This window comes from Antechinus flavipes, chromosome 2, assembly GCF_016432865.1.
Source record: "Antechinus flavipes isolate AdamAnt ecotype Samford, QLD, Australia chromosome 2, AdamAnt_v2, whole genome shotgun sequence".
Classification (NCBI taxonomy): domain Eukaryota; kingdom Metazoa; phylum Chordata; class Mammalia; order Dasyuromorphia; family Dasyuridae; genus Antechinus; species Antechinus flavipes.
The window spans coordinates 472,269,293-472,293,581 of record NC_067399.1 but is presented as its reverse complement, the minus strand read 5'-3'; the positions used below and the strand labels follow the sequence as shown (position 1 = coordinate 472,293,581).

General features: G+C 32.3%; 1 protein-coding gene across 1 annotated transcript; it reads right to left on the bottom strand.

Moving 5' to 3' along the window:
- Nucleotides 1–2,105: 2,105 nt before the first annotated feature.
- LOC127550612 (olfactory receptor 2D2-like) lies at nt 2,106–3,032 on the bottom strand. The gene has a single exon (XM_051979707.1). It carries the CDS (start codon nt 3,030–3,032, stop codon nt 2,106–2,108), a length of 927 nt encoding a protein of 308 aa, XP_051835667.1.
- Nucleotides 3,033–24,289: the final 21,257 nt, after the last annotated feature.

The window sequence follows — 24,289 nt, the reverse complement described above, 5'->3', positions numbered from 1 at the left end:
TAGATTCTATTGGACTTCCTTTATTATGGTGGAAAATTCATGTGACAGGCATATGTTTCTATGTATTTTTGCATTGCTTTATGTCACAAGATTGTCAAAAATAATTTTCTTTGCTGTTACATCAAGGAACCTTATATAATTTTGACATATGCATGATAGACACCCTTTTGGAAGAATGTTTTTAAGGCAGTATTTTGTTCTAGAAAATCAAGCACTTTTATAAAATCAAAAGATGATAAGCACAATGAGATATTTTTGAAACTCTTAGCAAGTTTTGTGAGTATACAGTTGTATTCTACTAAAGAATTATTTGCAAAATCATGTGTGTTTCTTTACCATTCATTCCATAAAAATGACCCATGTATATGTATAATATATTTCATGATAATTTCATAGAGATAGAAAAAATACAAAGAAGAGGCAATATTTGTTATGTGCTGCTATTTTCTACAATAATGAAATCTAATACCTTTTGCATGAATTTATATTCTTTTATCTTGAAGGTATCTTGAAAATTATTCGTTTGATATCTTACAAACTATATATCACCTCCAGCACAGACATCTTCAGACTCTACTTGGTCTAGTACCATCTTTTTTATTGCTATCTCCACTTCTTCTTAAAGCACATCAGTAAAGGCTTCTACTATTTTCTAGGGCAGCTAGTCACTGTCACTGTGGATAGAATATCAGACCTAGAGTTAAGAAGACATGAGTTCAAATTCAAACAGACCTTATTCTTTGTGTGACCCTGGATAAAGTCACTTATCCCTGTTGCCCCCATAAAATAAGCTGGAGAAGAAAATGGCAAGCCACTCCAGTATATTTGCCAAGAAAACCCAAATGGTGTGACAAAGAGTCTAATACAATGAAACAAGTGTTTTCTGGCTAAAGCCATTTCTATATTCATTTGAACTTCTTGTAATAAATAATTAACAATTAAACCTTCTTGCCTAAAATGGTGGGAAAGATGGGAGAGGTTTTATACTTTATTATTATAGAAAATATTAATACATATCTATAATTATTAACCATTAGCTTATTTTTCCCATTTCCAAGTTGGAAGAATCTGTGCACAAACAAAAACCTTCAATAAAAACTTATATTTTAAAAGTCTATATACTTATATACTGAGATACCCAAGCTAACCATATTGCTCAAGTAGGTAAAAGACAAGGATATTAAAAATAATATCAATGATATGAATATTATTCATGTATTTTTAAGTATCCTTGGCAGCATTTTTGTTTTATCAAAGAACTAGAAAAAAGTAAATTTCCATTGATTGAGTAATGGCTAAGAAAATTGTGATTCCTGTATAAGGTAGAAGATTACTATACTATGAAAAATAACAAATATAAATCCAAACAAACCTAGAAAGCTTACATTGAACTGACAGAGTTAAATATATAAGCAAAAACAATATAATCAGTTATTATAATAATGTAAAACAAAAAAATCCACTAAATTCTAGGCAATCATAATGATCAAGCTTAACCTTAGAAGAGCCAAGAAAATACACATAAGTGGTGCTTAAACTGCTTTTTTTTCCATTTCATTACAAGTAATAGCACAATGGATAGGGAAGAAGAAACAGATATATTCAGAAATATATAATATAAAAAATAAAATATATTAAAATGGCAGAAAAGTTGTATCCAGGAGAAAACACATTCATACTGATAGTATATATCTGTGTGAGAATATAATGACATTATAACCTTACACATTTTGAAAATGATATTTCTATTAAGAGCAATCTATTATCATATTAGTTGTTGTTGAATTTTTGTGTGTACAACACCAAAGTAGCTTTCTAAAGGCTTGATTATCTCTTCTTGTTCCTAAGAATTCTTACATATTTAGTTCCATTTTCCAAATTCCAGTGCAGGATATTCAATGGCTATCATAATTCCATATTAATTAGATTTTTGTGAGTTATTCAAATTATTTTAATTCTACTTAGTAATCTTCAGAGGGATAAGTGTATCATCTCTATCTCTCCTTATGACTCAGACATATTGTAAGGGTATGTATATAAGTCCATGTATAGTTACATAAAAATATAAATGTGTATCTTTGCCAACTAACACAAGTCACAAGAAATTAGCAGAACAATTTATTAGCAACATTTCTGAATGCCCTCTTTACATCTTTGTTCCTCAGGCTATATATGAGGGGGTTGAGCATAGGATTTATCACTGCATAGAACACAGACACCATTTTCCCTAGTTCCTTGGCAGACTTAGGTGTCATGTAGTTGATAATTGCTGATCCATAAAAAATGATGACCACAATGAGGTGGGAGCCACAAGTGGAGAATGCCTTTAGTCTCCCTGAGGCTGTCTTCATCTTAAGCACAGACACTATGATACACACATATGAGATCATAATTAGTGACACAGGTGCAAGAAGTATCACCACCCCCATCAGGAAAATGGCCATCTCTGAACTATGTGTGTCTGTAGATGCCACAACCAGAAGTGCTGGGGGTTCACAAATAAAATGAGCAATCCTATTATCTCCTTGGTAAGGGAGGCGTAATGTGAATGTAGTGTCCACCATTGATACTAAAACACCACTTGACCAGCATGCCAAAGCCAAGAGGCCACACACTCTCCATGTCATGATGAGGGGGTAATGCATGGGGTTACAGATTGCCAAGTACCGATCATAAGACATCACAGCTAACAAAGAACATTGTGTACATCCAAAAAACAGGATGAGAAGAAGTTGAACTGCACAGCCTGTAAAAGAAATGAATTTCCTTCTAGATAACATGTGAATTAAAGTCTGAGGAACAATAGTAGTTGAGAAGCAAAGGTCAGCCAAAGATAAATTACATAGGAAAAAATACATGGGTGTATGGAGCTGTGAGTCAAGCAGAACCAAGGATGTGAGGAGCAGATTTCCAAATATGGTACCCAAGTAGACTGCCAGGAACAATATGAAGAGTAGCAGTTGTGTCTGAGGGTCATCAGAAAGTCCCAATAGGAAGAATTCTGTCACCCAGGTCTTGTTAGTTTGGCTCATGTTCTCTCTTCTTTATAAAAGAATCAAGATATAAAGATGTAACCTAAAGAATTATAGAGCTTCAGTTTGGGGAAAGCCTTAAATGTTATCTAGTAGAGCCTTCAACTGTCAATAGTTGGCTTGATATGTGAACATTGAATACTTCTATTAAAAATAATGACACATTACAAGTAATACATTCCATTACTTGACAATATTGTAAGAAAATGCTCCTATAAATTAAACTGAAATCTCTCAGTCTGTTATGTAAATTCTATGGGGATCTGATATTTCTTATAGAGCAGCAAAAACTAAGTCTACTCTTTCTGCCACCTAACATCTCCCCTACTATTTGAAGAAAATTTATAGTTTTCTAAGTTTCTTCCTGTCTGGGCTAAATGCTTCCTGTTCCTTCAACCTTCTTAATATGAGACTTCTATCCATTCTGATCACCCATCTCTACGCGTGCTTCTTTTTGTTATTGTTTTCTTGTAATATTGGGTAGAGAACTAAGCAAAATACTCCACAAGCAATATGACTATCAGAGACATCAATATATCCTTTGACTCCTTTAAGAAGGAATGAAACCATATTTAATTTAATACAATGTAAAGTTATATTAGTTTTAATTACCTACAGTTAATTAATTCATATTAAGTTTATAATTAAAGTCTTGAGGTTTTTCTCTGATGAAATCTCACTCATTATACATTTATGTAGGCAATTAGAAAATTAAAGAGTAGGACTTCAGATTTGATCATGCTAATTTTTATCTTGTATTATCTTCCTGAAAAGAGTACAGCGGCACATGGGAAAACAACACAAACCAAAATATCATTACCTTATTAGCACCAGTTAACTGAAAAACAAAAGAAAACCAGAAGTAATCAAATTGGCTTGGAGGGGATAGCAATAGCTAGATAATTATTCCTATTTTCTTGGAAAATAATTGACCCTCTAACTAGCACATTGTTTTAATGAAAAAGTTAAATTTCATGGAACTTTATGGGGTCAAGAAAAATCTATAAAACACTATGAGGAATAGTGGGATGCCCTTCAGAACAATAACAACTAGAAATTCTGGAAGAACTGTTCTTATAAAGAGAATTGTCATGTGTCAGAATTTGGCACCAAGTTTGGGGCCCTCAGAATACACAGTAAGACTCTCATCTCAATGGTATCCATGGTTCAACTCAAAGTATTCGAAGGAATATAAACTGTGAACCCTCATGAAAAATGGAAAGGTCAAACTGTGTGTAGACTTATGTTTGAAACACAGTAGTAATTCTCATTCAAATTACCTATATAAGAAAGAAATCTATCTTGTAGAATAGTAAGAGAGATTTTACAAAATTCTTAATAGAGACAGTATGGTATAGAGTTTAGAGAGTTGTCCTCAGCATTAGGAAGACCTGACTTCAAATCTTGGCTCTAATGCATTCTAACTGCATGATCGTGAACAGAAGATTTCACCTCACCATTAAATATTTAGTCTTAAATTTAAATTAAATTTTAGAGAAAGTGCCAATCTGCCTTGGGAGAGGAAGGTCTTTGCTAGGAATTCCCAATACTCATTAAATCACAGGTTCAATCTACAAACAAAAGAAAAAGAATCGCCAAACACTGATCATGTTTAAAAATCCTATTTTCAAGTGTTGTGGTTTGCAGAAAACATAACAGAACCCTTCAGATTAAAAAAAAACTTTTAAAGTATATTCATCTCTAGTCTCTCATCAACTCTTTCTGATAAGTATTAATTGTGTTAAGTTGCAATTGTTCTTATCCTAGACCATGCTAAATTAGAAATTAGAAATAAAAGAATGATGTTCCATCACAGATTCTGTAATTTCCAGGACAGAATCAGTCACTCAGTGAGAAGTGAAATAAGATTTCTGAACCCAGTGCTGGCTTTGAAATGTTAAAATACTGATACATTTCAACTGATTCTCTTAGCTTAATTAGGTTAAAATTCTTGTATTGTTCAATAGGAACATGACCATGCTACCCAGACATAAAGGCATCGACACATCTTAGAATGTGTTTTATCCATAAGAATACAAAATCCACCAAACCTATACCTACAGAATATATGTATTTTGAGGCTGGTATGAGGTTTCTTCTTTGTTTTTGTATTCCTAGAACCTAGCATAGTAAGTGTCTGGATTGGGGTGAATAAAAACAATATAATTTGAATGTTGAAAAAAAATTGATAATTTGGAAACTTGTTCATAGTTTAATTATATTTTTATTTGTATTTATATCATTATATTATATAATACATTATATATTATTACATTTAATCATGAAACTTGTTCATAATTAAATCCAAATTTCCATAATGAAAACAACCTTCAGTTGCATCAATAAATGGTAAAGTTACCATTGAGGCTTATGCTAAGACTCTAGGAAGGCCTTTTTTAAATCCATTTCTACTCATAATTTATTTAAGGTTAATGACATTCTTCATTTATATCCTGAAGAAGAAAGTCCATCTATGAGTGGGGACCCAAATAGGAAGGAGAACTTCTGGCTTTGAAAAGTACATTTGTGAGGGTCCCATTTTTATTACCCTAGGATCCCCCTCTGATCATTCTATTTAAAAAGTGGGAGCTCTGAAGAGGCACATCAATTCTTTTTTCCAAGATTTCTCATGTAAGGTAATAGGCATAAACAAAGAGACAACTCATCCACTGGTAGTGTATTCTTATTAGATTTCTAGGATGGGAAAAAATTACTTGAAGGGTCAAGAGTTGCAAGTAAGTAATATGGCTTTGGAAACCTGCAACCATTAACTGGAAGGAGCCCAACATTTTGTCATGGATTTCTGAGACCATTGCTACCCTGCAGTACATGTCCATAGGATTTCTGTTTGATACACGAGTTACTGAGCTATGGAACTAACTATATGCTTTAATGTTCAGAAATGTCTCCTTGTTAGTTAATATTACATGAACAAAGTTAAAATGAATTTAAGACGTTTCAATCCACACACTCTTTTCCCAAGATTTTTTTGAACTCTGTTACATCTCTTTTCTTCTGAAATTCACTGTCATATATCAGGTAATTTCAATGCAGATAGCTTTGCTCACAAATATAAAGAATGTATGAGCTTGTGAAATCCTTTCCCTTTTCTTATCTAATCAGATTCTTCAAGTTATCCATTGGATCTTGCTTTTTCACCTTGTTTTTCCGCTTTCATTTCTTCTTCATTTGTCTCTTTTCTCTTTCTTTCCCTTTCTTTCCTTATTCTTTCTTTTTCTTCTTGTTCCTTTCCACCATTCTCTATATTTCTCGTTTCTACTGCTATCTCTGATCCAAAACTCATTTCCAATAAGCTTATGAGGAATAAAGATGTTTTCCTGATATCAAATAAAAGTAAAACCATGATTGACATTTTTAAACAAAAGTAGACAAATAAAAAATGTCATAACTATCTAAAGTTTTTGAGAGTTCCAAGAAAATCCCCTCAAAACTTGTACAAAAATGTTCATCTACTCCATTGTTTTCTAATTCAATCTGTATTTTCTCCAACACTAGCATTCAAAGAAAAGGAGAATCTCTGATTTTTACATGTTGTTTAGATAAATGATTTGGAACAGTGGTTCCTATAGTATCTCATCATAAGCATCTTATATGTAGATAGTATTTTTAAAGTATCAAAGCATAGTATTATGATATTAGGATTGGAATTAAGCATAATATTATTATATTATGAAAATGTAATATAACTATTTTATGTTACTAAATATCAAATATAATATTATTTATATTGTACAGTGAAGTCCAAATTGTAAATTATTAACTTTCAAATGAATTTATATAATGTATATATCATGTTTATGAATAGGGATCTCCTTGAATTACAAATTTTTCCAAGTGTTAGATGACATAATGCAGTTGATGAATATCGCATAAACTGAACAAAGAAGAATCTATATAGGGAGAAATGAAGAAGAGCAAAATGAATCAATAATGTAGGCAAGGTTGCTATTACCAATACCATATTTAACTGCCTTAAGAGAAGAGATATTTCAAAGACTCTATTCTCCATAAGCAGCTACTCCAGGAGCTTAATTTGACAATATTCCACTAAAAACAGGTGTGATTCATAGTATATAAAATTAATACACTGCCTTTCTATACAAATATTCTATTTTAAAACTAATTCATTAAGTTGCACCCCTTATTATTATAGCTTATTGAAGTTCAACAGTTTAAATTTCTTGCCATATTATAAAAAGCAGAGATAAATGGAATGAGAGAATGTGTTAGGAAAATATCTGGAAGTTAGAATTGTTAGGGTTTTCATTCTAACTCTTCCTTGGAATTATTCACTCCATACTTTAGTTCTCACCATTTTCCCTCTTTATTTATGCATATGATCAACATAATCATACCTTGTTAAGATTTAGCACTCTAGAGTTTTTTTTTAATTAATTAGTAAGTCCCCAAATTGTCCTGTCTTTTTGCTGAGATATGAGAAAGCATTATGCAAAGTAAACATCTTGTATCAAAGAACCTCAGAATGGGGTGAAATGGGAGAGTTCATCTAGTCTAAAGCATAATTGAGTATCATCTTCATAAAGGGCTTGGTGACAGCCAGTGATGTTTCAATCCCTTTCTTCAAGTGGTTGATTTTATATTAGGACAGCTTCAACTGGTAGAAAATTTTTCTTTATTATGAACAGAAATCTGTGTCTCTACAATTTTCATCTATTACTTTTAGTTCTAGTTTCTGGAGTCAAGTTAAAAATTCCTAATTTCTCTTCAACATTCAAATCCTTAACAATAGCTATCATTTCCACCTGGATTTGAAATATTTTCTTATTCTAGTATTACCAGACTCATAAAGCAATCTGAAAATGGCATTATTACAAGCCCTCATAATTCTGACTGCTGTTCTCTGGACACATTCCAGTTTATCATGTTCTTAAATTGTCATACCTACTACTATATAATGTATAAATGAATACAGAATAAGGAATAAGGAATCCCTCTTGGTCTGTCCACTGTTGAAATCTTGGAATCCTTGGAATATCTACAAAAATATCATGAGAAACTTAAAAATGTATGGATGAAAATTAGCATGTCTTTGGAATCCCCCAGATGTAATAACCCTATGAAAAATAAAAATGAAATCTGCTTGTCATTTTGTTCTTGAAGCTCTATTAGTTTTTAGTTATCATTGCTATTCTTTCACACCATGCTAATAATATCAAAAAATACTTTTTTATTTAAGAGCTCCAAATCTTCAAGAAAGGAGCATATTAGAGTAACTAATTCCCTATGATTTGGCTTCTTTTGATGCCTCTCCATCTCTTTTAAGGTCATAAACAATCCAAAGCCCTTAAAATAGATGTTCTGGATTCACCACGTCAGGTTTTGAGTTTCTTGACACAAAAAAGCTTATGGATTTTATATGAAAACATCAAAGCCTCAAGGGTGCTGAGGACTAAGGTTCTGAGAGTTGAATAATGTGAGAGAATTAGAACTTCACTGAAATAACAGGTTCTGATCTCATTTACTATTCTGAAAGATTGCTAGATGTTAATCAACTCAGTGAGTTATATTATTTTAGTTGTGTGGGTCCCAGAATAGTGACAGGATTCTATTCTGGCTTCTGTAAGTTAGCATGAAACAACACAATTATGTTTTCCATTATTCTCTAGGGATATGGATGCTAGAGAGATGTTAACCCAAGTATCTGTGAGTCTTTTCTCAGGATCAAGCCTGTTCTTGCAAATATGTTATATCATGGTCCTTTGTCTCTCACCTTGTCCATGACCATGACTTATGTCATTAGAGAAATAGAATGGATAGATATACCAAGAGAAGAACAAGAGTTCAGAAATGAGTGCTGGTTTTCTTACTCCATATCTACCTTCTGCAAGTTGTCATTCACCTTGCTGCCAAAGCAAGATTCCTAAAACACCAGAATATATGCTCAATGAATTCTAGTGGCTCCTTCAAATAGGCATTCTATTGTTTCTTGTTTACAATTATTGTTCACCTTTCAGAGACTAATTATACACTGCTCTTCCAACTTGAAATTTATTGTCAAGACAAACTGTTCTTATTAATCTTTATACCTAGCACTCATGTCTAATTGTGCATAGATTTTTTCCCAAGTCAGGAATATACTTTCTCCTAATCTGTATCTTTATATCTTAGCTCAGATACCACCTCTTACATGAAACCTTTTTTGATCCATTCATGGCCTTGTGCCTATCCCTAAAGATCCATAATCATACTGAAATTTTTTGTTCAGCTTTTGTATATGCTTCTATGAATACATGCTATCTCTTTCTATAGAATATAGAATATACATTTCTTGAAGACAGATTTTGTAATGCCAGCATCCAGAACACAGAATAGTAATTTAGGAAATACTTATTGATTGAATTAGTGAGTGAGTATTTAATTGATGTATCTCTTTTGGGATAGGATAAGTTAAAATGGATATAAAGGAATAAAAAGAGAATTAAATTTATTTTAATTCTGAGATATTTTGCTCCTCGTTATTTAGTCTTTACATCCCTTGTCATTGCTCCAAACCACCATCTTTTACATCATTTATCAATTCACAGCTAATATCTTTTTTCTTAGATTTGTATAACGTCTATACATCCTATATCCTGTCTCAATAGAACTCACTTGTTCCCAGTCCAAACCCAGAGGAAGGGCATAGATGCTAAATAATAATGCACACATGTTAAAATAGCATAGATGTTTGAAGAATGATTTCATCTTGAGGAAATAGGTTTTGGGGGCTTAGAGAAGACTGCGTTTGAAGATTGTGCTACCATGCAAAACTACCTAATTAGAGAAATTAATTCTTTTATATAAATAATATCCCCAAACTCATTTTTGCCAGTTTCTAAGGAATCCTAGTAATGGTAGAAATATGTCCAGGAAATAAATCATTTGGATGAAGTTATTTGCAACAGAAAATTCTTGGAAATCTAGTATAGTGAACAATGACTAGTGAAAAAAAAGTCAAAGACCTTTGAATTCAAATCTAGTCAAAAAAAAATCCCAAATCAAGCTCCACCTTTCACTAAACCTTTCTATTTTCCCCTTCTCCACCTGTAATCTCATTTTCTCACCTGGAAGAAAACAAAAACAAAGACTAGAAATCCATCTCACAGCTCACAATGATTCTTCAAGTATGGAACATAGAATAGATGCCTGAAAAGTGGCTAGGATTGGAGAGAAGGAAACGGGTAACAGGCTAAAACGCAGAGGTCTCTTCCTATATTTGTCCCTTTCCAGGAACAGGATTTGGGAGAGAAAGTGAGGAGTGGTATTCAAACTTAAATCCTACCTTCCCACAAACAAATCTCTATCTTTCCAAGGACTTGTCTTTCAAACAAGGACTGATTCTAGGACTAACCCAGTTAATGGCCTAGGGTATGGGACAGTCTCTGGAGAATCTACTATATATACTCTGGTGGATTCCAAGTCATTAGTTTCTGGAGCTAGATGATTCTTTTCAAACTACTTCTCAGGTGACAGTTTGAAGTACATTTTACTACAAGTAATTTAAGTTTAAATCTTAAAATTCTCAATCATTTTCTTCTTACATGCCCATATTCTCTTTGGTCACATGGGTAGGTACATGTATATGTGGTTGACTACAGAGATGTGGGGGTCTATTAGTTTTTTGGTGTGATTTGAAATGATTATTATCTTATGAAAAAAAAATGTGAAATCCATACCCTATATTTCTATATTGGTTTTTACCAAGAAATCAATGTCAGTTTAATGTCCAGAAATGATCTTTATATCTGGTTATACAGGATTATTTTGCTGAGGCAATTGGGATTAAGTGATTTGCCTAAAGTCACACAGCTAGGAAGTGTTAAGTGTCTGAGATCAAATTTGAACTCAGGTCCTCCTGATTTCAGGGCTGATACTCTATCTACTGTGCCATCTAGCTGCCCCTATAGGAATATTTTGAATCATAAATTAGAACCAAAGTATCTCAGAGTCATAGTATCACAGAGGTCTTATACATCAAATCTTTACAAACTAGCCTACTTTTTGTTCACTGTTCAGGATATATCTTCTTTCACTGCAACATCTTTGCACTAATTTCCCCCCAGTTCTAAAATATGCTCTCTCATCCTCTGCATTTCTTGGAATTGTTCCCATCAAAGCTTACCTTAATTGTTATTCCCTTTAAGAGACTTTTCTTGATTTCCCCCAAATGTTAATAGTCTCATGTAAATATAATTTTTGCACATAGCTTATAAGTTATCTGTAGTCATGTTGTATCCCTATATTAAAATGTCAGATCCTTGAGGGCAGGCTACATATACTTGAATTTCTATTCCCCAGTTCCTAGTATGGTGTTTTGCAAATTCTGGTTGCTTCAAAAGTTCTTGTTGATTGACTTAATGACAAGTAATTCAGTCTTTATTTGAAGACAATCCATGATGAGAAACTTATCACTTCCTGTGACAATTCAGTCCATTATTGAACAATTCCAATTATTAGGAAAATTTGTTTTTATAAGAGCTAACATGTAACTTCCCTTCTGGAAGAGTGAATACCTAATACAGTGAAAGAATTTACTTTGCTTCAAGGAAGCAACACTGCAGTATTCTGTGCTTACTTCACAGTCCTTCACAGGCCCATACCAATAGAAAACTCCACCTAAACAGGTCCCCACAAGGTCTCTTTAATTTGATATCCCCTTTCCCAAAACAGAAGAGAATGGATTTCTTCAGAAGACAATGGATTCTAGAAGACAAATTCTTCCTTTTCCCAGAATCTGGAAATTTTAAGATATCTTAGTAACCATCTAGCCCAACCCTTACTTGATAGTCATTTTCATTATAACACAATTGGCAAATTGTCATCCAGTCTTTATTCAAGGACCATTGATCAGATATTAGAATGAGAAAATATTTTTCAAAAAAGAAAACACTATGGGACTTAAGATTAGATAAAAAGAAAAGGACTTAAGGAATTGAAGCGGTGATAATTGGTTATCAAAGATTTTACCAGGTACTTATGATTGAAGTAGAAACATCCACAAGTAATTTTTTTCTTGTTTTTTAAGACTGAAAATCTTGATCACAATGGAGGAGCAGTTGGTACAATGGTACTAACCAGTGGATAGAGGGCTGGGACTGGATTCAGGAAAATCTGAGTTCAAATCCAATCTCAGACACTTACTATATGACAATGGATAAGGTGTTTGACTCCTGGTTTAATTTCTTCTAATGTAAAATGGATTCAATAATTTAGCACAGTGCATAGTAATGCTATTGTTCAGTTATATTAGACTCTTCCTGATCCATTTGAGATTTTCTTTTTCCCCCGAGGCAATTGGGGTTAAGTGACTTGCCAGGGTCACACAGTTAGGAAGTGTTAAATGTCTGAGATCAGATTTGAATTCAGGTCCCCCTGACTTCAGGGCTGGTGTTCTATCCACTGCACCACTTAGAAGGCCCTAATTTGAGGTTTTCTTAACAAAGATATTGTAGTGTGTTGCCATTTCCTTTTACAATTCACTTTACAGATGAGGAAACTGAGGCAAACAGGATTAAGTGACTTGCTCAGTGTCTAATATTGGGCTAATATCTGAGGCCAGATTTTAATTCAGTAAGATGAAACTTCCTGATTCAGGATCAGCACTCTATCCACTGCACCACCTTGCTGTGCTTAGTAGATGCGAAATAAATTCTCTCTTTTCCCCTATTCTTTTACCTAATAAGTTTAGACTGATCTACCTTCTGGAAGAAAAATAGAAGGAACTTAATGCTGCTTCTTTCTCCCTCCTGTTAGAAAAAGAAAAAGAAAATGTTACTAAATAAAACAAAACCAAAATTTCAATGGGGGAAAAGGAGCTCTGATGTGAAGGGGATGCTATTTAACCTTTCTCAGAATGCGGGATAGTGGTGGCCTCTGTATGATAGGAACAAGATTGTAAGAACATGACCTCAAATCTCACAGTTACTCTAAAGAGCAAAACACCTCCATTTCATGGGAAAACATATCTGACCATGGACCACCTCTTGACCTTATCCCTTCTTTGCTCTGTCCCTATATAACATCTGTCTAGATTGTGGTGCAGAGATATATCACTGTCCTGCTGCTGCCCAGGACCAGCCTCCTAAGGAAGATCCCCCCACAATTAAACCCACTTATCATGCTGGCGAGCATAACCTCTTTCTTTGGAATCACAGTAACCTCTTATAATGGTAGAACTATTCTTAAGGGATGATCTACCATTCTGCAATTGGTATAACCAACAGAATACTGGGGAAATAACCTTGCCAAGAGAAGCCTTACCCAGTGGTAATTCTAGGCAGCTATCCTTACACCTGAGGGAAAAGGTTCCCCATGCCTGAGGCCAGAATATTAGTATCATGTTCAAGGGAACATGCAGATGGCTGTGCCACTTGATAAATTTTCTTGGAAGTAATCCTGGACTGGCTATCCATATCTCTGGGTGAGAAGTGGGCAATATATTAGATACTTGCAGCATACCAAGTATACAGGGAAAATATCTGCTGTTGGTGTAGCTTAAAGGAAGATGTGGGTTTTTTAAATTTTTATTTATTTTATTCTGAACTTAAGAAATAAAACAAGCATTTCTATTACATGAATAGAAAAATAGATGATTGCACATATATCTGCAAATCTATTATGTACAACTTGCAATTTATTTTAAATATATAACATAATATATTAACATGACAATAATGCAATTCACTAAACTATAATACAATTAAATTGTTATATTAGTAATATAAAATATATGATTTAACATATAAATATAGTATATAATTATATGTTAATATATTATAATACATAATAAAGTTATTGTGTAACTTTTTTTCTCTCAACCTTCCTTCATCCTAAAGATGGTGGCTATCAATAGATACATCATTCTATACCAATCTCTATTTATCAATTCTTTCTCTGGGTGCAAGTAGCAACTTCTTTTATAGGTCCTTTTTAGTTAATTTGGTTATTTGTAATAATCAAAATGACTTAGTTACTAAAAATAATATTGCTGTTACTGTAATTCTCTTGATTCTGTTGATTTTACTCTCCATTATTTTGTGCAAGTGTATACATGTTTTTCTAACAGTATCATTTTTTATAGTACATTAATATTCCATCATGTTCATATATTATATCATGTTCAGTCAGTCCACAATTGACAGACATACCAACAATTTCCAACTCAAAGAAAACTGCTATAAATATTTTAAAACATATTGACTCTTTTCCTTTTTGCCTAATCATATTTGGAAACAGACTTAGTATTGCTGGGTAAAAATGTATAGACAGTTGAAAAATTCTTTGAGCACAATTCCAGATTACTTTCCAAAATGATTCCACCAACAGTGAATTAGTATCCCAATTTTTTGAAATTCCTTTCAACATTGTTGCTTTCCCTTTTAATCATTGTAATCAACCTGATAGATATAAAATGGTATCTCAAGGTTCGTTTAAAGTGCATTTCTTTAACGAAGCATGAGTTAGAGTTCTTTTAATAGAACTACAAATTGTTTTGATTTCTTCATTGGAGAACTGCCTGTTCATATCCTTTGACCATTTATCAATCAATGAATGACAAAGTTCTTTATATATTTTAGATCTAAGACCTTTATCTGAAAAACTATCTATAAAAATTTTCCCTCAATTTTCTGCTTTCCTTCTAATCCTGGTTACATTGATTTTATTTGTGCAAATCCTTTTAAATTTAAATTAGCCATTTTATATATCACAGCTATCTCTTGTTTATTCATAAATTGCCTATCTATAAATCTGATACATATTTTTCATGCTCTCCAAATTTTCTTGTAATATTTCCCTTTATTTCTAGGTTGTATGTCCATTTTAACCTTATCTTAATAAATGGTGTAAAATATTGGTCTACACCCAATTTCTGCCAGACGGTTTTCCAGCTTTGCCAACAATTTTTACCAAATAATGAATTCTTGTCTTAAAAATTCAATTCTTTTTACTTATCAAACATAAAGTTACTATATTTATGTGATGCTATAAGTTATATATCTACACTATTCCACTGACCTACCTTTCTATTTCTTAGCTAGTACCAAATAGTATTGGTAATCACTGTCTTAAAATGTAGTTTAAAATATGGCACTGATAAATCTCCTTCCTTTTCCTTTTTTAACTGCTTCCTTTAATTATATATATTACATTTGTTCTTTCAAATGAACTTTGTTATCATTTTTAACCTAGTAAAATAATTTTTTGGTTTTTTAATTGGAATGGCATTGAATAAATAGATTAGATAAAACTGTCTTTTTTTTTTTTTTTAATTGGTCCTGTCTACCCACAAACAATGAACATTTCTTCAATTATTTCAATCTGATTTTATTTATATAAAAACATTTTTATATAATTTTGTTTATATATTGCCTGAGTTTGTTTTGGCAGAAGTACTCCCGGGATTTTATACTGTGTACAGTCATTTTCAATGTGGCATCTTTTACTATTTCTTCTTGCAGAATTTTGTTTCTGATATATAGGAATATTGATGATTTGTGTAGATTTACTTTATATCTTGCTACTTTGCTAAAAGTTAAGTGTGAATTAACTTTTTGCTTGAGTCTTTGGAATTTTCCAAGTATATTATCATTGCCCCTGAAAAAATTATACCTTTTTACTTTGTAAAGGTACTATGAATTACTGAGAAAAATATATATTACATTCTATTTCCATTCAATTTTAACCAAATTTCTAGTATATTTAGCTTATCTGGAATTCTATTTGCTTCTTTGGTTTTTTGCTTACTTATTTTTGGTTAGATTTATCTAATTCTGAGAGGGGAATATTAGAGTCCCCCACTATTATAGTACTACTATCTCCACCTGATAAGGACCATGCCTAAGCGTGATGGGGCAGGTTGATTCTCCAAAAGCCCCCACAGCTGTGAATCATAACACACTTGAAGGAACTGCAAATCAGCCTTTACTGACACAGATGTTATTTCTGAATTGGGAATGAAATAAATCAGAGGCAAGGGGGAAGAGGAGAGAGATCAGAGAATGCAATTGCCTCTCAGTCTCCTTGTATCATTATTATCCTCGCACATGAAGGAATCTATTCTGCTGGTCAGAATTAGATCACCAGCAATCACTAGTAGGATGATCCCATAATATCCACCTATAATTCATTTAACTTTTGTTTAAAAAATTTAGATGCTATAGTATTTAGTACATGTAGGTTTGATACTGATATTGCTTCATTATCTATAACATCTTTTATCATAATAGAGTTACCCTGTTTATTTCTTTTTTATTATATCTATTTTAGCTTTAACTTTGTAAGAAATCATGACTTCTTTCCTTGCTTTTTTAAATATCAGCTGCAGCATAATAAATTCTACTCCAAACCTTTATTTTAACTTTGAGTCTATTTCTCATTTTGAAAATGTTCTGTGTAAATAACATGCAAATTCTGATTTTTAATATCCTATTTCCATTTTATAAGTGAATTAATTTCATTAACATTGAAAGTTATAATTTCTTTTTGTGTATTTCCCTCCATTCTATTTAAATTCTCAGCTTCTCTTTTTGTCCTATCTCTCCTTACGTATCTAGTTTACTTCTAATCACAACTTCCCTAATCCACACTTTTAAAAATCACTTATCATGTCTCCTTATTCTCCAATTCCTCATTCTATCTACTCTAAAAGTCACCCTTCTATCACACCACCTTTCTAAATTTTAGTCTATGCATTCTTCTATAAATTTTTCCCTTATCTGAGGGGAAATTTGTAAATTTAGAAGAATTTTATACATATATATGTATATTTGATGAGAGTAAAAGGACTTCTCTGTAGATGGCAAAGTGGGTCAGAAAATTTCAAGTTCTCCAAATTTTCTCCACAAATAGAATATCACCTCAAAAATGAATGGTAGAACAGAGCAGTTTTCTTCCTAAGATAACTTGAAAAGACCTCAGAAAAGATTCCTGGGGCAAAGGTTTGACCTGAATGAAATGCACTCCAGATTGATTCTGATGAATCAATAAACAACAAGTTTTAGAGATAGTTGGATCAGGAAGCCACCTAGTCCTCAGGACTATCTTTCAGAACAGTTAGACACCCTGCAGTCTTTCTAGCCTATGCCTTTCATTTGACTAAAATCATCATTCAATATTTTGTCTGTACCACTCAACTTTGCCTTGTTCATTTGCTATATCATCCATTTGGATAAGGGTATGATAGAAGTCCTTGCTTCTTTGATATTTCAAATATCAAATGATGTGTAATAATTGTGTAATCTCATTGATTGGTGGAATCCTCTATAATGGTGCATATTGCAACCCATCCCTGCCTTCTCAGGCTATGTCAGAATTGTCTGTGTTGTCTTATAAATCTTTCTTTGGGGAGAACAATAGTGTCTGTATGTATATATATATATATACCCTTATATATTCCTCTTGCTCTCTTGACATTATGTTGATAAGAGTTCAGTTTTTTAAATTTCCATTAGTTATCCTCTTTTCTCACTACATAACTGGCTCATTCCCTTTTCTGGTCATATAGTAATCTAATGATATACTATATACTATGGGTCCTATGCATTCCTGCACTGGTCTTTTTTTCAGCCTAGTCATGTTTACTATGTGCTTCTCTGTTGACTTTTGTGATCTGTAATGTTAATTATTTGAAGACCATGGTATGCCATGACTAATAGTCATACAATATTACTTTAAATATTTTAATGCTCTTTTTTTAATGAAGATGAACCTTTATTAACAGGAAAAGCTTGACATCAATAAAGGCATGAATTTAATTTGAGAGACTTTCAGTGATGGCAAAGAAAAATGGAAGACATAATAAAGAAGAAATTTGCATAGGATTTTTTTTTCTGGAAATCATTTGTGGACTCCTTTGATTAGATTTTATTTTCTGAGTTCAGCAGCTGCAAAGTTTTTTTACATTATTTTTTGCCTTATAATGTTCAAGTATTTTTTTTATTTATTTGCTGTGTTTTTTAGAATACTTATAATCTTGAAGATTTTTCTTCATGTATTGTCTTCAAGATCAATATGTTTTGCATTCATAGAAATATTTTTAATGTTAGCTGAGCACTTTTCTAGAACTATGCATAGTCTAGTTGCCATCATAATTAAAGCAAGCTTCTGCTTTCCATAGTAGAAGGGGTTGGGCCAAAGTCAAGTTTTGTTGCAGGCCTGTGGTTCAAGCCAAGGCATGGGGGCTATAAAACAAGGGTTTTCTCGGTGATGTGAAGCTTAGGGATTAGGCTTTTCTGTTCTTAGTTCACCAAGCTATTATCTTATTAGGTTTATTAGTGTCTCAGACCAAGGATACAGCTAAAATTGCTTCTCTCAAATATAATAACTACTTTGGAGAGATATGAGAGGGCATGGAGATTGGAGAAAATGCTTATTCCTCCAACTAACTGATTACTAGTGAATAAGAAATTAGAGAAATATTCAGGTATTTGGCTATAATAATGCAACAGAACTTTACTATGTAATTAATAATTTGGGATAGGATTTTTTTGTTTTGGGTTTTTGTTTTTATTTTTTGTTTTGTTTTGAGGCAATTGGAGTTAAGTGAATTGCCCAGGATCACAAAGCCAGGAAGTGTTAAGTGTCTGACAATGGATTTGAACTCAGGTCCTCCTGATTTCAGGGCTGGTGCTCTATCCACTGCGCCACCTAGTTGCCCTCTAGGAGAACCTTCTCCTAGCTCTAGCTGCCTTCTAGGAAAAGAGTTTTTAAGTTGAAAAATATTTATTTAAAAAAAATAAATGGACCATTTCAAACCTTATAAAAATATAAATACTGACTACTGAGTAACCCTTCTTCCAAAGACAAGAGTTTTGTATTGGAAAATGATTTATTAACAAATATTATTACAAATTAATAAAGAGGTGAATAAAATATTGATGGTAATAGTCAAAGAAACTGAAAGAATTGAAGAAAGCAGGATGTAAAGATTAAGTAAAGGGAGGAAGTGGGGACTGATTGAAGGGAGGGAAGATCAAGATGGAAGACAGAAGCAAAATACTGGTGAAAAAAGAAAGGGTGCAAGGAGAAAAAAGATAAGGAGGAGATAAGGAGGAAGAATAGCATACAAGGAATGAAAGATTGGTTCAATATTAGGAAAACTATCAATGTAACACTATATCAATAACAAAACCAACAGACATCAGTAGATGTCTTCTGACAAAATATAAAAAGCTTCTGACAAAATATAGCACCCATTCCTTTTAAAACACTAGAGAATATAGGATTAAAGAGATATCCTTAAAATGATAAGCATTATCTGTAATGAAGATAAGCTGGAAGCCTTCCCAATAAGATCAGAAGTGAAAAAAGGGTGCCCATTGTCCCTATATTATTCAATATAGTACTAGAAATGTTAGCTTAAGTAGTAAGAGAAGAAAAAGAAAAAGAAATCAAAGGAATTAGAATAAACAATGAGGAAACAAAATTCTCATTCTTGGCAAATAAAATGATGATATGCTTTGAGGACCCCAGAACACCAACTAAAAAAGTATTAAATAATTAACTTTAGCAAAGTTGCAAGATATAAGATAAGCCCACATAGATGATCAGCATTTTTATATATTACCAACAAAGATAAACAGCAAGAGATAGAAAGATAGATTCCTTTCAAACATCTGTAAATAATATAAAATATTTAGGAATCAAACCAGAAAAGACAAAAGACAAAAGACAAAACAGTCTTTATATAAATAAAGTAAAATCTAAACAATGAAAAAATAGCAATTATTCATAAATAGACCAAACCAATGTAATAAAAATTACAATTCTGCCTTAATTAATATACTTATTTAGTCCCACACAGTCAAACTACCAAAAATCTATTTGATTGAGCTAGAAAAATATATCAAAATTTATCTGGAAGAAGAAAAGGTCAAAAATTTCAAAGGAATTAATTTTTAAAATTCAAATAAGGTGGCCTTATAATAACTATATTATGAAGCAGTAATCACCAAAACTATCCAGTATTGGCTAAGAAATACAGTGGTGGATCAGTGGGAAAGACTTTTTATACAACAAACAGTGGTCAATACATACCTGTCAGTTTGGCTAAGATGACAGGAAAAGATAATGACGAATGTTGGAAGGGATGTGGGAAAACTGGGACACTGATACATTGTTGTTGGAACTGTGAATGGTTCTGCCTTTTTAAGTTTTCCTCTTAAGCTTAGGGAAGCTCCTTTTCCCTTTTCTGAAAATGGGAAGTAGTTCTGGAGAGCAATTTGGAACTATGTTCAAAAAGTTATCAAACTGTGCATAACCTTTGACTTAGCAGTGAAATGAGCAGAACCAGATTATTATACACCCAGAGAGAGAACTATGGGAACTGAGTATGAACCACAATATAGCATTTTCACTCTTTTTGTTGATATTTGCTTGCATTTTGTTTTTTTCCTCAGGTTTTTTTTCCTTTCTTGATCCATTTTTCTTGTACAGCAAGATAAATGCATAAATATGTATACATATGTTGGATTTAACATCTATTTTAACATATTTAACATGTATTGGACTACCTACTATCTAGGGGAGGGAGTGGGGGGAAAATTTGGAACAGAAAGTTTTGCAAGAGTCTATGTTGAAAAATTACCCATGCATATGTTTTGTAAAAAAAGAGCTTTATTAAAATAAAAATAATAAAAAGAAACAGTGGTCAATGACAAAAATAATCTAGTATTTGATAAGCCCAAAGATCCCAGCTTTTGGGATAAGAATTCACTATTTGGCAAAATCTGCTAGGAAAACTGGAAAAACAATAGACACAAACGAGATATAAATCAATATCTCACATTATATAAGAAAAAATTCTAAATATTGCATGATTTAGACATAAAGGATGACACCATAGCAAATTGGCAGAGGAAGAAAGAGTGTACTTGTCAGATGTATGGGAAGGAAGAAAATTCATGATCAAACAAGAGATAAGAAAGCATTGCAAAATGCAAAACAAATAGTGCTGAATATATTAAATTAAAAAGCCTTTTACATATAAAACCAGTGCAACTAAAATTAGAGGGAAAGTGGAAAGCTGGGAAACAATCTTTACAGCTCTGAATGATTCCTCAATGTATAAATAGGCAAAAGATATGAACAAGCAGTTTTCAGATGAGGAAATTAAAACTATAGGCATGTGAAGAAGTGCTCTAAATCACTTTTGTTTAAAGAAATGCAAATTAAAATAACTCTAAGATATCACCTCATACTTAGTATATTGGTCTTTATTACAAAAGAGAAAAAAAGATAAATACTGGGGAACATATGGGGAAAGCGAGTCACTAATGCATTATTAGTGTACTTGTGAACTGATTCAAACATTCTAAAAAACAATTTGGAACTGTGTCCAAAGGCAATCAAACTGTAATACCCTTTAACTTAGCAATGTCAATACTAGAGATAAGAACTCACTATTTGACAAAAACTGCTTGGAAAATAATAGACACAAGCTGTGTGTGTGTGTATGTGTGTGTGTATGAAAATTGGGACACATGCATTTTTGGTGGAATTGTGAACTGATCTAGTCAATCAGGAAAGTAATTTGGATGTATGTCCAAAGAGCAACCAAATCATATGTACCCTTTAATCCAGCATCTTATTAAGAGAATGAAAGACAAACAAAAATAAAAACAATGCTACTACTGGATCTATATTTCAAAGTGATCTAAAATATTTATAGCAGACCTTTTTGTGGTAGTAAAATCAGAAATTGAGGGGATGCCCACTAATGAGAAAATGGCTGAACAAGCTGTGATTTATGAATGTAATGGAATCCTATTGTACAATAAGAAATGACAAACAGATTTCAAAAAAAATCTGGAAAGACTTTACAAACTGATGCAAAGTGAAATGGACTGCATAGCATTAGCAACACTGTGTGATGATCAACTATGGTTGACTCAGCTATTCTCAGCAACATAATGATCCAATACAAGTGCACAGGAGTCACAAAGGGGAAAAACTATTCAAAACCAAATAAAGAACTAATGGACTCAGAATGTGGGTCAAAGCAATTTTTTTCACTTACTTTCATCTTTCTCATGGTCCCCTCCTTTTATGGTTCTTTCATAACTGTGACTATTATAGAAACATTTTTACATGATAGCACATGTATAAACTATATCAAACTACTTCCCATCTTCAGAAAAGGGAAAAGGAGCTTCCTTAAGCTTAAGAGGAAAACTTAAAAAGGAAAAAATATGGAATTTAAAAACTTGTAAAAATGAATGCTCAAATTTTTCTTGACATGTAACTAATTAATAAAATATTAATTTTAAAAACAAACTTATGAAGATCTCTTAATGGCCAAAAAATGTATCAAATACATTTTTCCCGTAAGAGTTTGATTTTTAAAATCTACTAGTATATCCTTTCATCACTCCATAAACATTGATTGAGCTCAGCAGTATGATAGAAGACTCAGGGAATAAAGTCATTATCAGACTAGAGAGGTGGTGGCTATAGTTCAGTCATTTCAATCACGTCTGCTTCTTTGTGACCTTATTTGGTGTTTTCTTGGCAAAGAAATTGAAATGGTTTTCCATTTCCTTCTCCAAGTCATTTTACAGATAAGGATGGATGAAAATATAGTAAGCAGAATCTAGATATATCTATTAGCCAAATGAATCCAAGAAATAAAAATTTGTGGGTTGAGGAAAAGTTCTGTATATTAGTGCCCATAGTCACAGTGCTTTGTATACTTGCTGAATATTATGCTATCATAACATTATGATTTCCCAAATAATTGTTCAAATGCATGTCACATATAATCAAGATTGATAACATATGAGAAAAGATCTTAATCTCTAAAAGGGATAGTTTTGTGCACCCTTATCAAGAAGTAGGCTGGTAAATGCTCAACAATATGTTCTCTGGGGGACATAGGGGAGGAAACGTATACATGACATATTATTTAATTTAAATCTGCATTATTAACATTGTTTCATCACATTCTTAAGTCTAGACAGTTAAAGAAAACAATAAATCAAATCCTGATTTGTACAGTTTGCCAATTTTCAAGGTATAAATATGCTGAAAATTTACCTATTGGTGCTCACAAACCAACTCACACACAACTATGCCTTTACCTTACATGCTTAGTTAAAGTAACATTTCAGTTAGCTCTTCTTTATTTAGTCCTATCACTACATAAAAAATGAATCTAATCTACAATATAATTATCACTAAAAATCATCATCCACTTTTTGACTTAATGAGAAAGAAAAGGGGAGCTTGGCATCTCCTCAGGCAGCTTATCCCATGTCTTTTTTTTTATTTTATTTTTAAAATTTTTATTATAGCTTTTTATTTACAAAAACATATGCATGAGTAATTTTTCAACATTGACCCTTGCAAAACCTGTTCCAAATTTTCTCCTTCTTCCTTTCACCCCCCAACAATTCCATATCTTTTTAACAGAGACAATTATTAAGACATTTCCCCCTTACATTTACAGTTAACTGATTTCATCTTTAATTTATTATCACTTGGTCAAGCAAAAGAAGTCTAAGGCCTCTTCCTTATGATAGAATTTAAAATATTTGAAAAGTTATCGTATCCTCATTATTTTCTTTTCTATAAGCTAAATATCTCAATATTCTTCAGTTAATCTTTCCATAGTGTGGTTTTTAATCTCATTCCGCCTCACCATGATTTTGGTCACTCACATTCTAGCTTTTCAAAACTTTCTCTAAAGTGTGGTACCCAGAACTAGATATAATCTACTCATTATGATCTACCCAGGCCACAATATCAACTCCCTCTAGACATATATATAGTATTGCCATAAATTCAGTCTTAAATTCATAATTTGGGGGACCAAAGTATCACACAACTGACATATCTAGATTTTCAGTGAATTTGGATCCTTTTACAGGGACTCCTTTCAAATATTCCTAGGTCAGCAATTAAACAATAGAAAGAAACCAATGAATTTAAAGGGCAGATTACCTGTTTAGGAATATAAGGGCAAAGTTATTCCTCAAATACTTAAGTCACCCAGAATATTTTACCATAATTATTGTCATCATGGTATATGGAGGAAAGTTTCAATAATTTAGTCAAAATATCACCAAATTTTTACTTGCACTAGTAGAGATAAATTATGGATCCAAGTTTTTAATAGGAAAGTCAACCTTAACTACTTGGCAGTGTGTTTTTCCATTTTAAACTATCTCTCTTGATCCTCTTCCCTCCAGAGAAAATTCTAGAAGCCATACTGGAAGGAAATGTCAGCATCCTCTTGATTG